Raw genomic sequence first — 16,497 nt, 5'->3', positions numbered from 1 at the left:
GGAGGGGGTCCGGTCCGATGACCATGGATGAAGTACTGGCTGTCCAGAGTCGAGACCCAGGATGGACCGCTCGCCTGTGTATCGGTTGGGGACATCTCTACGCTGCTGATCCGCCTCCGCTTGAGATGGTTTCCTGTGGACGGGACTCTCGCTGCTGTCTTGGATCCGCTTTGAACTGAACTCTCGCGGCTGTGTTGGAGCCACTATGGATTGAACTTTCACAGTATCATGTTAGACCCGCTCCACATCCATTGCTTTCGGTCCCCTAGAGGGGGGGGGGGGGTTGCCCACATCTGAGGTCCTCTCCAAGGTTTCTCATAGTCAGCATTGTCACTGGCGTCCCACTGGATGTGAATTCTCCCTGCCCACTGGGTGTGAGTTTTCCTTGCCCTTTTGTGGGTTCTTCCGAGGATGTTGTAGTCGTAATGATTTGTGCAGTCCTTTGAGACATTTGTGATTTGGGGCTATATAAATAAACATTGATTGATTGATTGATTGATTGACCTAATTTACGTTTATCGTAATACACACACCTATTTTATGTTTTTATTGTGAAGCACACACCTATTAAACATTTTTTAATGTGATGCACACACCTTTTTAACATTTTTCTTGTGATGCACACACCAATAAAACCTTTTTTATCTTAAAGCACACACCTAATTTACCTAAAAACCATAATTTTTTAACATGGTACAAATACTGTTACAGAAAAACATAAAAAGGTGGAATAAAAGCAGGTGAAATGTCACAGGAAAAGGTTGAAATGTTGTCTAATAAACAAAGCTGCTGTTTTTAACTGTTGTTGTTCTAAAAATAACAATCATTCAAATGGATGTTGTGATGAATTGTTGACATATTTCAGGCTCCAATTACTTCACATCTAATATTACATTTTGAAATATGTTTAGGTGAAAATATTTCATATTTTGTGTGTTTTTCATATAAATAAAACAAGGTTTTCTTTGACAAAAAGGGCATAAAATATAAAAAAAATTAAATAAATAATAAAAATGTATAATTTAAGGATGGATGTGAAATTGCCCTTTCTGATTGAATTTATGTTAATAATACATATTGTTTTAATTTGAACACTTTTATGAGAGGGGCCCTTTTGGACACCCAATAGCTATTTTATTTTTAAACCGTTAGTGCTCTAAAAAGAATAATACATCAAAATCAATCTTATGAATTATTGAAGTTTCTACCCACTTCACATCTAATGTCACACTTTGAAATATGCTTTTGGGGACCATGTTGGCAAATTTAATGTTTGCCGTATCAAAACTAGACTTTTCTTTGTCAAAAAGCATCAAACAACAAAAACTTAAAGACAGATGTGACATTCAAGCATTGAAAGTAAAGATAAAAATGTATGAAAGGCAGCCTTAAAGGTTAAAACAATTATCTATTGGTTTTAAAAAATATCAAAATGTTTGTATTTTACAAAGTGAGTTGGACACTTGCACACTTGTCCTGTTTGAGTGCTGCAAAGACTCTGAGTTCTTGTCCACACCAACATGGACACTTTCAAAAAGACATATTTGGCCTTAAAACTAGTGTACTTACTAAAGTGTCTACACACAAGTGTACTTACTAAAGTGTCTACACACAAGTGTAGTGAGTAAAGTGTCTACACACAAGTGTTGTTACTAAAGTGTCTACACACAAGTGTAGATACTAAAGTGTCTACACACAAGTGTAGTGAGTAAAGTGTCTACACTCAAGTGTAGTTACTAAAGTGTCTACACACAAGTGTAGTGAGTAAAGTGTCTACACACAAGTGTTGTTACTAAAGTGTCTACACACAAGTGTAGTGAGTAAAGTGTCTACACTCAAGTGTAGTTACTAAAGTGTCTACACACAAGTGTCGTTACTAAAGTGTCTTACACTCAAGTGTAGTGAGTAAAGTGTCTACACTCAAGTGTAGTTACTAAAGTGTCTACACACAAGTGTCGTTACTAAAGTGTCTTACACTCAAGTGTAGTGAGTAAAGTGTCTACACTCAAGTGTAGTGAGTAAAGTGTCTACACACAAGTGTAGTTACTAAAGTGTCTACACACAAGTGTAGTGAGTAAAGTGTCTACACACAAGTGTAGTGAGTAAAGTGTCTACACTCAAGTGTCGTTACTAAAGTGTCTACACACAAGTGTCGTTACTAAAGTGTCTTACACTCAAGTGTAGTGAGTAAAGTGTCTACACTCAAGTGTAGTGAGTAAAGTGTCTACACACAAGTGTAGTTACTAAAGTGTCTACACACAAGTGTAGTGAGTAAAGTGTCTACACACAAGTGTAGTGAGTAAAGTGTATACACTCAAGTGTAGTGAGTAAAGTGTCTACACACAAGTGTCGTTACTAAAGTGTCTACACACAAGTGTAGTGAGTAAAGTGTCTACACACAAGTGTCGTTACTAAAGTGTCTACACACAAGTGTCGTTACTAAAGTGTCTTACACTCAAGTGTAGTTACTAAAGTGTCTTACACTCAAGTGTAGTGAGTAAAGTGTCTACACACAAGTGTCGTTACTAAAGTGTCTACACACAAGTGTAGTTACTAAAGTGTCTTACACTCAAGTGTAGTGAGTAAAGTGTCTACACACAAGTGTAGTTACTAAAGTGTCTACACACACACACACACACACACACACACACACACACACACACACACACACACACACACACACACACACACACACACACCTGCTGTCATGCACATTATGTCCAATCACAAGCCTGAAAGAGCATTAATATCTGACAATTGTCATGAGGATGTTTATCTTGATGTAGAAAGACATGTAAATTATCTTTATTATTATCTCTGCTTTAGTGTTTAAAGAACTTTAATATTATCTCTGCTTTAGTGTTTAAAGAACTTTAATATTATCTCTGCTTTAGTGTTTAAAGAACTTTAATATTGTCTCTGCTTTAGTGTTTAAAGAACTTTAATATTATCTCTGCTTTAGTGTTTAAAGAACTTTAATATTATCTCTGCTTTAGTGTTTAAAGAACTTTAATATTATCTCTGCTTTAGTGTTTAAAGAACTTTAATATTGTCTCTGCTTTAGTGTTTAAAGAACTTTAATATTATCTCTGCTTTAGTGTTTAAAGAACTTCAATATTATCTCTGCTTTAGTGTTTAAAGAACTTTAATATTATCTCTGCTTAGTGTTTAAAGAGTGCGTCTGTGCTGCTGAAAGCCAACACTGATAGAATGCTAACGTGTTTAATGATCAACATGATGATGTATCACATGTGATACACACATTATTTCTCAAATCAGAGCATTCTGCATGTTGAAGAGCTTCTAAGTGTGCTGTTTCAAAAACGTCCTGGAATTATTAAGTATTTCATCATGGATATATTCATATATATTTTGCATACAGTGGTGGTCAAAAGTGTACATAAATATTTCCAATCATTTCTTATATTTTTGTGATGTAGTGATTGGAGCACATACTTGTTGCTCACACAAAACATTCATGAAGTTTGCTTCTTTTATGAATTTATTATGTCTCTACTGAAAATGTGAGCAATCAAAAGTATACATACAGCAATGTTCATATTTGCTTCCATGTCCCTTGGCAAGTTTACCTGCAATAAGGTGCGTTTGCTAGCCATCCACAAGCTTCTGTGCACATTTTTCACCACAAAATTGCTGCAGTTCAGCTAAATGTGTTGCTTCTCTCACATGGACTTGTTTCTTCAGCATTGTCCACACCTCTAAGTCAGGACTTTCTAAACCTTTCATTCTAGCCTGATTTAGCCATTCCTTGACCACTTTTAAATGATAAATGATAAATGGGTTGTACTTGTATAGCGCTTTTCTACCTTCAAGGTACTCAAAGCGCTTTGACACTACTTCCACATTTACCCATTCACACACACATTCACACACTGATGGAGGGAGCTGCCATGCAAGGCGCCAACCAGCACCCATCAGGAGCAAGGGTGAAGTGTCTTGCTCAGGACACGACGGACGTGACGAGGTTGGTACTAGGTGGGATTTTGAGGTGTGTTTGGGGTCCTTGTCCTGTTGGCCCAAGACCCAACTGTGCCCAAGACCCAACCTCCCCCCTGATGATTTTAGCTAGTTGGAGCTAATTGTCACGGCCAGGTCACATTCCAATGCGTCCTCATCTGCGCCTCATGATGAGCACACCGCGGGCCACGCCCACATGCACTCTCTCAGCCGACAGCGCGCTCAGACACGCCCCTGCTGGCGCTGAGAGCAGCACGCCCACGCAGCTACAAGCCTGCAGACCATTGCCGTTCCACACACCTGGAATTGATGAGGGCGAGCTGCTTAAAAGGCCAGTGGACCCAGGGATCCTCGCGGGAACTTAGTTCTCATATGGTGAACCGTAAGCAAAGCTTCATGTTCTATTTTTGTTTCCTCTCCGTGGCTTGATGTGTCCTTTGTCTTCTCTCGTGTTTCAGCAGGGTTTTCCTTCCGTTGCCATGGATTTCGGCTGCCTCCCTCGTTCCTCGACTCCTCGCTCGCCCCTGATCCCGCCTGCCCCATGGACTCCCTCGTTCCTTTGCTCTCGTCAACACTTTGGTAACACACACTTCGGCTAATCTACACGCATAGTCACACGCATACACTCTTGGATTTTGTCACACTCCATTATATAGTTGAGTAGTATTGTTTGTTATTATTATATATACATTGACTATATATATAATATATTTATGAACATTACAGCTCCCTGGTGTCAGTCTGCCGTCACTTCCCCTTAGTAAACATAACACTAATCCTCCTTTTTCATTGTCCCATTTAAAGCAGCAGTTCCACTGGCCGCAAAACAGGCATAATACTACCACCACCATGCTTGACGGTAGGTGTGGTGTTCCTGGGATTAAAGACCTCATCCTTTTGTTGGCTATTGTGGCCAAACAGCTCCATTTTTGTTCCACCCGACCACAGAACTTTCCTCCAGAAGGTCTTATCTTTGTCCGTGTGATGTCAGATGAAACAAAAAATTCACATTTTCAGTAGAGACATAATAAATTCCTAAAAGAAGCAAACTTCATGAATGTTTTTTGTGAGCAACAAGTATGTGCTCCAATCACTACATCACAAAAAAATAAGAAATGATTGGAAAGTCAAGACAGGTATGACATCGTGTTCTTTACAGGTGTACGTAGACTTTTGAGCAGGACTGTGCTGGTGTGGACATGGCCTGAAGTGTGTGATTAGTCAAAGTTGCTTTAATTGGCCTAAGTGAAGTTGCAAGATGGCGACAATGACAGGTCTTGTGTGCTCTGCCCTGAAGGTGGCGAGTGCGACTTCCAATATGATCAACCAGGCTCTCTCTCTCTCTCTCTCGGGGTCTTCTGCTGCTCATCTGGGCTCTAATTGAATTAAGCGGACCTCGGGGGTTCCCTGGCTAACCTGAGCACTAATCTGTGGGCCATTTTTTCCTATTAACGGCTCTTTGGCCCCGCCCACTCTCCCCTGTGCTGGTCCACTCACTGCATGTTCCTGCAGGGACCGCGCTGACAGGAAATGATTTTTCTGGCCTTTATTAAATCCTTCTCGGCTTTTTTTTGTGATGAGAGCATGGCTCCGAGCCTCCTTTTGAGGAGATATGACGAGTGTTTCCTGGGAAATTAAAACCTCCAACACCGCCTTGACCGCGTGAAGGTGTTTCCCCACATGTCCCGGGGATATCAGGGGGGTTTTAACCCACTTAGTCCTGACAATTGATGCTAAATGTCACTCAAATAACTTTCTGTACATTCTGGACTATTTTTTCCTACGCTTTAAAGCCTGCGGCTTATAAAACGATGCAGCTAATTGTGTATTTTTCTTCGCTGACAACCATAAAGCAAATACCTTATTTCCTTGAATTGCCGCCAGGTCAAACTCGTTTCGCAAAATATTATTTTTATTAGCCCATGTCTAGAATTTCCGCCGGGTCAAACTCGTCACATTCCGAGTGACACTTCACCTGTCATCTTTTTTCAAAATGGAGGAGGCTGATTTCAATCATTTGAAATCACATAAATCGCAGTAGGATTTAAGGTCCAAGCTATTGAATATGCTAAAAAGAACAGTAAGCAGCTATATTTTATTACTATACCGTAGCTGCGTGTGTCAAATATGAGTCATTAAATGACTCCTGCCTCCTGGTGGTAGAGGGCGCTAGTGATCCTTCTTGCGACTACTCGGCTGCAGAAGAAGTGACAACAACAAGTGTGTGTTTATTTTTTCCGCTCGCTTGCACTTTTAACATGGAGGATTACATATCTAAAATAAAACTGTTTTCTAAACTGGACTTTCAATGGAAGCAGGAGGTAATAAAGGAAGATCTCAATGGAGACAGAGAGACTTTTAAAACTGAAGAAAGATAGGGAAGACTTCTATAAACAAGTTATCGATGCTTTTGATCAGAAGGAGCTGCGCATGGACTTCATTTATAAGTAAAGGTAAGACCATAATAACGATTTTTTTTTATTAAATGTGCTTTTCATGATGGTATCCTTACATCACACTCAAATTTATAAGCGCAGGCCTAAATTTACCGCGTGCCTTTGGTAAGCGCCGGAGTGAGAAGAGGTTTTAAATTAATTAGTGCCCCGGCAGAAATTCAGGGAAATACGGTAGTTTTCATTTAACACAAGCAAAAACACCTAAATGGTGCTTTTTTTGTTTGTGCTACGGCGCAATCTTTTGGACGAGTAGAAGTAGAAGTGCCGTTTTGTCTTTTAGCTGTCCATGTCGTTTCTACTCATGGATTCTTCATTCAAGTTTTACAATATAACTACAACAATTCTTACTTACTAAAGTGTCCCATGTGGGATGTCTGTAGGAGAGTTTCCATGCATATTTGTACCCGTTGTTGTAATGTAATCAAGCCAGTGTTGTTAGCATTAGCTATTATGCTAACACGTTTACAATGGCATTCTTTTTGGGTTTTTTCAGTTTCACAAATTCCCCGGTAAATTCACCAAATCACCCAAATTACAGTGCCCTTCTTTTTAGTCCTTTCAAGCAGAAGTAGAAGTGCTATTCTGTCTTCTAGCCGTCCATAGCGCTTCTACAATGTTTGCAAGTTTTACAATATAACTAAAACAATTCTTACTTACTAAAGTGTCCCATTTGTGATGTCTGTAGGAGTGTTTTCATGCATATTTGTACCTGCTATCGTAATGTAATCAAGCTAGCGTCATTAGCTAATATGCTAACAGGTTTATGAGTATCTGTGCTAGCATTATTAACTTACAAAAACATTCATTTTATATTGTTTCGCTTTCACAAATCCCTCAGTAAATTCACCAAAACGTCAGCGTGGAGTTATTGAGTCTGTTTAGCCGATTAGGGAGCTAGCTTGCACAGCTCCTGGGTCCATGAAGACGACCTCTGTTTTGTTTGATCAGCCATTTTACTGCCCTGTTACATACACCGTTTGAAACAATGAAGGTATGTAAATAATTATTTGTGTGTACATAAGTAATACTTTCCCAACGTATATATCTGCGACTTATAGTCCAGTGCGTCTTATATAAGGAAATTGTTTTTTCCAAACATTTAGTGGGTGTGGCTTATATACCACCGTGCGCTCTGTGGTGGTGAAAGTAGGGCATATTCACTGTTACGGGCGGTGCTCAATAAAAATGACAACTAGTGGCAGAATGTGTGCAAACTGAGCACGACTATCAGATCAGGCGTCCTAAATCCTGTCCTGTTCCAACGTAGCCTTCAGGAGCTCCTCAGACTTCACAGAGATGCTGTCAGGTCCTCACCTGGTGTCGTCCCATTCGGGGCTGAGGCCGGTCAAAGAGCCGCGGGACTCGGAGACGAACTTGTAGACCACCAGCAAACAGTCGCGGCACAGCTGCACCAGCCTGCGGCAGCAGTGCCGCTCCTCGGGCGAGATCACCTCGCTGCTCTTGCTGAAGATGCTCTCCCAGGACCACCTGGACAAGAACCACCATTTATTTACACATACTTGGAAGGAGCTCATCGCTCACAATGACAATCCCCCTTCATCACGTCCTTTAAAGCAAGGTCTCAAACGTACGGCCCGCAAACAGATTTTATCCGGCCCGCGGGATGAGTTGGCCAAGTTTAAAAGTGAGTCTAAACTGCTGTTCTAAATGTGTCCACTAGATGTCGCAATAGCAATTCTTTGTAGATGATGCCACATATGTAAAAAAAATAAACCACATGTATTAATTCTTACCAAAATTAGTTAATAAATTATTTCATAAATTATGAATTTATGAAATTATTTCATATTTAAATAAACCACATTCTTAATGTGTCCACTAGATGTCGCAATAGCAATTCTTTGTATCTTTGTAGATGATGCCACATATGGAAAAAAATAAACCACATGTATTTATTCTTACCTAAATTATATAATAAATTATTTCATAAATTATAAATGTATGAAATTATTTCATATTTAAATAATCCACATTCTTACTGTGTCCACTAGATGTCGCAATAGAAATTCTTTGTATCTTTGTAGATGATGCCACATATGTAAAAAAAAAATAAACCACGTTTATTTCATAAATTATTTTATAAATTATGAATCTATGAAATTATTTAATAAATTATGAATTTATGAAATTATTTCATAAATTACGTATTTATGAAATTATTGCACAAATTATTTCATAAATTATTTCATATCTAAATAAAACACATTCTAAATGTGTCCACTTGATGTCGCAATAGCAATTTTTGGTATTTTTGCAGCAGATGCTACAAATGAAAAAAAAAATAAAAAATTCACATTTATTATTTCATAAATTATTTCATTTTTAAATAAAACACATTCTTAATGTGTCCACTAGATGTCGCAAAAACAATTGTTTGTATCTTTGTAGATGATGCTACATATGTAAAAAAATAAACCACAAGTATTTATAATTTCTTTAATTATTTCATAAATTATAAACTTATGAAATTATTTTATTAATCATTTCATAAATTTCATATTAAATAAACCACATTATAAATGTGTCCACTAGATGTCGCAGTAGTGATTATTTGTGTCTTTGTAGATAAAAAAATAAATAAACGACATGTACTTATTTCATAAATTATGTAATATTTTTTCATAAATTATCAATTTATGACATTTCATAAAATATGAATTTATTACATTAGTTCACTAATTATTTCCTCAATTATTTCATATTTAAATAAAGCACGTTCTAAATGTGTCCACTAGATGTCACAATAGCAATTCTTTGTATTTTTGCAGCTGATGCTACAAATGTAAAAAAATAAATCACATGTATTTATTATTTCATAAATATTTAATCTATGAATTTATGAAATTATTTAATAAATTGTGAATTTATTACAATTTTTCACAAATTATTTCATATTTTAATAAACCAAATTCTACATGCGTCCACTAGATGTCACAATAGCAATTCTTTGTATCTATGTACAAAAAATAAAGCACATGTTAGTACACCACTCGAGGAAAATTATCAAACTACATAATTTGAATTTGATATCATTTTTTTATTGTGATAGATTGAAAATTGACACCAATGAGTTGACTGATGAACATTATCACATTTATTCAGAAATGATAGGAGTGTTTTCATGCACATTTGAGTGTGCTATCGTAATGTAAACAAGCTATTTTCATTAGCTAATATGCTAACAGGTTCATAAGTATTTGTGCTAGCATTATTAACTTACAAAACTGTCATTTTGTATTGTTTCGCTTTCACAAATTCCTCAGTAAATTCACCAAAACGTCAGCGTGGAGTTATTGAGTCTGTTTAGCTGTTTAGGGGGCTAGCTTGCGCAGCTCGTGGGTCCATGAAGACGACCTCTGTTTTGTTTGATCAGCCGTTTTACTGCCCTGTTACATACAGCGTTTGAAACAATTAAGGTATGTAATTAAATATTTGTGTACCCCGCCTTCCGCCCGATTGTAGCTGAGATATGCACCAGCGACCCCCGCGACGCCAAAGGGAATAAGCGGCATAAAATGGATGGATGGAAATAAGTAATTTCCCAACGTATATATCTGCGACTTATTGATAGAAAAGATAGAAAGTTACATGAGAGTGTAAAAAACAACAACATTATGATTTGTACATTTTCAGAATGTGCTTGTTTTGTTTTTAAACAAACAATCTGAAGTTGTCTTTATTTTCAAGTCATCATGCTGTGATTTGACCAGTTTTATTAAGTCAGTAAGCATGCAGATAGCCTAAAAAGGCCTAAAATATTTCTAAATCTATTTTTTTAATTTATCAATTAATTTGGAAAGGAAATATATCCGCTAATTGTTTATAATGTCACCTTTATTGTTAGTTTTGAAGCAAAAAAAAAAAAAGTTTTGTCTCCACACTGTTCCTGCTTGTAAGTGTGCGGTCATGTCCATGGAAAAATGGAACATCTGACTTGGGAGGTGAAGTGAAGTATATTTTTATATGTGATTGGATTGTAACAAGTCAGCAGTGAAATATCTGCCTTGACGTCTGATTCCAAAGCAAGTTATCGATCAATTTGCCCAAAGAAGAAAGGCGAATGAAATCCAAGCGAACTTAACCCTCTTTAAACCTCAGACACACCCCCCACTGGGCGAGTGCTTCAACTACCGAGCTAAAACCCCGGGTGGTGCGTTTGACGTTCCCCTCTTGCACTCCTTGGGGGGTGGGAGCTGCCTCCCCCTGAAAGGTTTGAAAAACTGTTCCATCCCGAAACCTGTTGAGCGCCCACAATGCATCTGGGCTGTTTGATGGCGGCTAAGTGGCTGAGATAAAGTATCAAACACCAGGAAGCGCTGCACTGGGATTTGGAGCTAGGCTTTCTTCAGCGTGGCCCCCCAGTGAGTCGTCCATGTCGGGGCCGTGACCCGCTGTTCGGGGGAACCGCGAGCGAGCGGGGTAGACCGGATCAAGCGGAGGCGTGCTGGGATCACACAACAGCTGCTGGTGCTAGCCAGGCTAAGCTAATCCTCCTAGCTTCTTTTTCTTTTGACATTTTTTTTTTTACCAGGTCTCGCTTCTAAAGACGGCTTCGACTTCAGCCGCCGAGGGCCTTGAAACCCCCGCAGCTCAGCAGGCAAAGTAACTGGAGGGTTCAAACTATTGGCTTTTGGCAACTTGAAATGACAACGGTGTGAGGAATAGACCACTTGGCTGAAGCCACACCCCCCATACAAACTATACAGTCTTTATAAAGTAATCATAATCATAATAATAATAATAATGCAAGTATCCATTTAAAAACTGTTATTTCTTATTACTGTTTTAACCATTGTAATGTGATTGGCAGGGACATACTTTTATCATAAATAAATTAACAAAGATGACTCATTTATGTAAACAAATGTTTACTTTTTGAACTGCAAGCAGAAGGAACACAAAAGCTTGGGTTCTATTTTGAATGTACTATGACTGGAAGTGTTCTTATTGTGGGCAAAATGCAAACTTCAGCATTGGTTCTATTTTGAATGTACTACGACAGGAAGTGTTCTTATCATGGGCAAAATGCAAACTTCAACCTGGGTTCTATTTTGAATGTACTATAACAGGAAGTGTTCTTCTCGTGGGCAAAATGCAAACTTCAGCATTGGTTCTATTTTGAATGAACTATGACAGGAAGTGTTCTTGTTGTGGACAAAAAACACTTCAACATAGGTACTATTTCGAATGTACTATGACTGGATGTGTTCTTCTTGTGGGCAAAATGAAAACTTCAGCATTGGTTGTGTTTTGAATGTACTATGACAGGAATTGTTCTTCTTGTGGGCAAAAGGAACACTTCAACATAGGTCTATTTGAATGTACTATGACTGGAAGTGTTCTTATTGTGAGCAAAATGCAAACTTCAGCATTGGTTCTATTTTGAATGTACTATGACAGGAAGTGTTTTTATTGTGGGCAGAAGGAACACTTCAACATGGGTCTATTTTGAATGTACTATGACTGGAAGTGTTCTTATTGTGGGGAAAAACACTTTAGCATGGGTTCTATTTTGAATGTACTATGACAGGAAGTGTTCTTATCATGGGCAAAATGCAAACTTCAACCTGGGTTCTATTTTGAATGTACTATAACAGGAAGTGTTCTTCTCGTGGGCAAAATGCAAACTTCAGCATTTGTTCTATTTTGAATGGACTATGACAGGAAGTGTTCTTGTTGTGGACAAAAAACACTTCAACATAGGTTCTATTTCGATTGTACTATGACTGGATGTGTTCTTCTTGTGGGCAAAATGAAAACTTCAGCATTGGTTGTGTTTTGAATGTACTATGACAGGAATTGTTCTTATTGTGGGCAAAAGGAACACTTCAGCATGGGTTCTATTTTGAATGGACTATGACAGGAAGTGTTATCGTGGACAAAAAGACAACTTAAAATCTAAGTTCTATTTTGAATCAACTATGACAGGAAGTGTTGTTATTGTAGGCAAAAGTAATACTTCAGCATGGGTTCTATTGTGAATGTAGTATGACAGGAAGTGTTCTTATTGTGGGCAAAGAAACACTTCAGCATTGGTTATCTGTTCAAATAACTCAATTGACAAGGTATATATCTGCGGCGTGTATGTAAAACATATTGTTGTGTTGTAAAATGTAGCGGGTGCAACGTGTCTATGGGTGTGCTCCGTAGTCCGGACCATGCGGTCTTGATGGGGGCTCCTTCCTGTTAGCAGTAGCCAGCTGATTGACAGCACTTCTGTCATTTTCACCTGAGCTGAATAAATGTAGAATCTGGAAAGACGGTCCCGGTCTCTGACTGTTGACTTGCAGACGGCGGGCGGAGTCCAACAAGCGTCACCACCAGAAGGTGCGATAAAAGAAGGTGGAGGAAATACATCCGAGAAGTCTTCACAGTCTGCTAAACGAGCTGTCAATCACCTGAGAATCCCAGGTGACCTTCATTCGCACAGTTTGTGTTTGCTTCTTTCTGGGGAACTTCCCAGATTGCTTTTGTCACTCAGCTTGTTGCTTCCTCAAACAAGCTGCACAAAACTGTCTCTGAAGTCCATGAAAGTGGACGCCGGATGAATAACGGCCGGGATCTCCGAGGAACAAAGTGGGGACTTCATCTTCTCACTTCAGGATTATTTGGGATCCTTTGACGATCCCTCAGTGGTGGTGACATGTGGTGGTGACGTGGTGGTGACGTGTGGTGGTGACGTGGTTGTGACGTGGTGGTGGTGACGTGGTGGTGACGTGTGGTGGTGACGTGTGGTGGTGACGTGTGGTGGTGACGTGTGGTGGTGGTGACGTGTGGTGGTGACGTGTGGTGGTGACGTGTGGTGGTGACGTGGTTGTGACGTGGTGGTGGTGACGTGTGGTGGTGACGTGTGGTGGTGACGTGTGGTGGTGACGTCTTGTGGTGGTGACGTGTGGTGGTGACGTGGTGGTGGTGACATGTGGTGGTGGTGACATGTGGTGGTGACGTGGTGGTGGTGACATGTGGTGGTGGTGACATGTGGTGGTGACGTGGTGGTGGTGACATGTGGTGGTGGTGACATGTGGTGGTGGTGACGTGTGGTGGTGACGTGGTGGTGGTGACATGTGGTGGTGGTGACGTGTGGTGGTGACGTGTGGTGGTGACGTGGTTGTGACGTGGTGGTGGTGACGTGTGGTGGTGACGTGTGGTGGTGACGTGGTTGTGACGTGGTGGTGGTGACGTGTGGTGGTGACGTGGTGGTGGTGACATGTGGTGGTGGTGACATGTGGTGGTGACGTGGTGGTGGTGACATGTGGTGGTGGTGACGTGGTTGTGACGTGGTGGTGGTGACGTGGTGGTGGGGACATGTGGTGGTGGTGACGTGGTTGTGACGTGGTGGTGGTGACGTGGTGGTGGGGACATGTGGTGGTGGTGACGTGTGGTGGTGACGTGGTTGTGACGTGGTGGTGGTGACGTGTGGTGGTGACGTGGTGGTGGTGACGTGGTGGTGGTGACGTGTGGTGGTGACGTGTGGTGGTGACGTGTGGTGGTGACGTCTGGTAGTGACGACGTGTGGTGGTGACGTGTGGTGGTGATGTGTGGTGGTGACGTGTGGTGGTGACGTGTGATGGTGACGTGTGGTGGTGACATGTGGTGGTGGTGACGTGGTTGTGACGTGGTGGTGGTGACGTGGTGGTGGTGACATGTGGTGGTGGTGACGTGTGGTGGTGACGTGGTGGTGGTGACATGTGGTGGTGGTGACGTGGTTGTGACGTGGTGGTGGTGACGTGGTTGTGACGTGGTGGTGGTGACGTGTGGTGGTGACGTGTGGTGGTGACGTGGTGGTGGTGACGTGGTGGTGGTGACGTGTGGTGGTGACGTGTGGTGGTGACGTGTGGTGGTGACGTCTGGTAGTGACGACGTGTGGTGGTGACGTGTGGTGGTGACGTGTGGTGGTGACGTGTGATGGTGACGTGTGGTGGTGACATGTGGTGGTGATGTGGTGGCGACGTGGTGGTGGTGACGTGTGGTGCTGACGTGGTGGTGACGTGGTGGTGGTGACGTGTGGTGGTGATGTGGTGGTGGTGATGTGGTGGTGACTTGTGGTGGTGATGTGGTGGTGATGTGTGGTGGTGACGTGGTGGTGGTGATGTGGTGGTGATGTGGTGGTGGTGATGACGTGTGGTGGTGACGTGGTGGTGGTGAAGTGTGGTGGTGACGTGGTGGTGGTGACGTGGTGGTGGTGACGTGTGGTGGTGACGTGTGGTGGTGACGTGTGGTGGTGACGTCTGGTAGTGACGACGTGTGGTGGTGACATGTGGTGGTGATGTGGTGGCGACGTGGTGGTGGTGACGTGTGGTGCTGACGTGGTGGTGACGTGTGGTGGTGATGTGGTGGTGGTGATGTGGTGGTGACTTGTGGTGGTGATGTGGTGGTGATGTGTGGTGGTGACGTGGTGGTGGTGATATGGTGGTGGTGATGTGGTGGTGACGTGTGGTGGTGACGTGGTGGTGGTGACTGGTGGTGGTGATGTGGTGGTGATGTGGTGGTGGAACGTGACGGGTGACTTCTCGTCCACGACTGGGCGTTCTGCCACAGTAACCACGCCCTCTTCACTAGGACTCCAAAAAATGCTCCAACATGAGTGAAAGAAGGCTAAAATCGATGCTAACGTACACTAGATTTGCTTGTGACATGCTACTGATTAGCATTAGCAATTTACATGGCGATGTCAGCGCCTCCAAATGTGTTCATGAAACTACAACTAAGATGCACGTTACATTCAAACAGCTGGTGCCTAGTAACTTAGAGCGTTAACATGTTTTAGGGCGCGACAAAAACACTGTGCACTATTACCAGCTGTCACTACAGGTCAGTGTGTGTGCAGGTGTGTGTGACAAGTCAGTGTGTCTGCAGGTGTGTGAGACAAGTCAGTGTGTGTGCAGGTGTGTGAGACAAGTCAATGTGTCTGCAGGTGTGTGAGACAAGTCAATGTGTGTGAGACAAGTCAATGTGTGTGAGACAAGTCAATGTGTCTGCAGGTGTGTGAGACGAGTCAATGTGTCTGCAGGTGTGTGAGACGAGTCAATGTGTCTGCAGGTGTGTGAGACAAGTCAATGTGTGTGAGACAAGTCAATGTGTCTGCGGGTGTGTGAGACGAGTCAATGTGTGTGAAACAGGTCAGTGTGTCTGCAGGTGTGTGAGACGAGTCAATGTGTGTGAAACAGGTCAGTGTGTCTGCAGGTGTGTGAGACAAGTCAATGTGTCTGCAGGTGTGTGAGACGAGTCAATGTGTCTGCAGGTGTGTGAGACGAGTCAATGTGTCTGCAGGTGTGTGAGACAAGTCAATGTGTGTGAGACAAGTCAATGTGTCTGCAGGTGTGTGAGACGAGTCAATGTGTGTGAAACAGGTCAGTGTGTCTGCAGGTGTGTGAGACAGGTCAATGTGTGTGAGACAGGTCAATGTGTCTGCAGGTGTGTGAGACAGGTCAATGTGTGTGAGACAGGTCAATGTGTCTGCAGGTGTGTGAGACAGGTTAATGTGTCTGCAGGTGTGTGAGACAGGTCAATGTGTGTGAGACAGGTCAATGTGTCTGCAGGTGTGTGAGACAGGTTAATGTGTCTGCAGGTGTGTGAGACAGGTCAATGTGTGTGAGACAGGTCAGTGTGTCTGCAGGTGTGTGAGACAGGTCAATGTGTCTGCAGGTGTGTGAGACAGGTCAATGTGTGTGAGACAGGTCAGTGTGTCTGCAGGTGTGTGAGACAGGTCAATGTGTGTGAGACAGGTCAGTGTGTCTGCAGGTGTGTGAGACAGGTCAATGTGTGTGAGACAGGTCAGTGTGTCTGCAGGTGTGTGAGACAGGTCAATGTGTGTGAGACAGGTCAGTGTGTCTGCAGGTGTGTGAGACAGGTCAATGTGTCTGCAGGTGTGTGAGACAGGTCAATGTGTGTGAGACAGGTCAGTGTGTCTGCAGGTGTGTGAGACAGGTCAATGTGTGTGAGACAGGTCAATGTGTCTGCAGGTGTGTGAGACAGGTCAATGTGTGTGAGACAGGTCAGTGTGTCTGCAGGTGTGTGAGACAGGTCAATGTGTGTGAGACAG

General features: G+C 41.9%; 1 protein-coding gene across 3 annotated transcripts in view; it reads right to left on the bottom strand.

Annotated features, from left to right (window-relative positions):
• Window positions 1-16,497, bottom strand: part of ttll7 (tubulin tyrosine ligase-like family, member 7) — a 145,273-nt gene that overhangs the window by 9,447 nt on the left and 119,329 nt on the right. For all 3 annotated transcript variants that reach the window (XM_061883983.1, XM_061883984.1, XM_061883985.1), the window contains exon 20: window positions 7,749-7,922. In XM_061883983.1, the coding sequence (XP_061739967.1) occupies window positions 7,749-7,922 (174 nt within the window). The remainder of the gene's footprint in view (window positions 1-7,748; window positions 7,923-16,497) is intronic.

This window comes from Nerophis ophidion, linkage group LG22 (genome assembly GCF_033978795.1).
Source record: "Nerophis ophidion isolate RoL-2023_Sa linkage group LG22, RoL_Noph_v1.0, whole genome shotgun sequence".
Lineage (NCBI taxonomy): Eukaryota > Metazoa > Chordata > Actinopteri > Syngnathiformes > Syngnathidae > Nerophis > Nerophis ophidion.
Note: the sequence above shows the minus strand (reverse complement) of the source record. Positions and strands in the feature narration are given on the sequence as shown.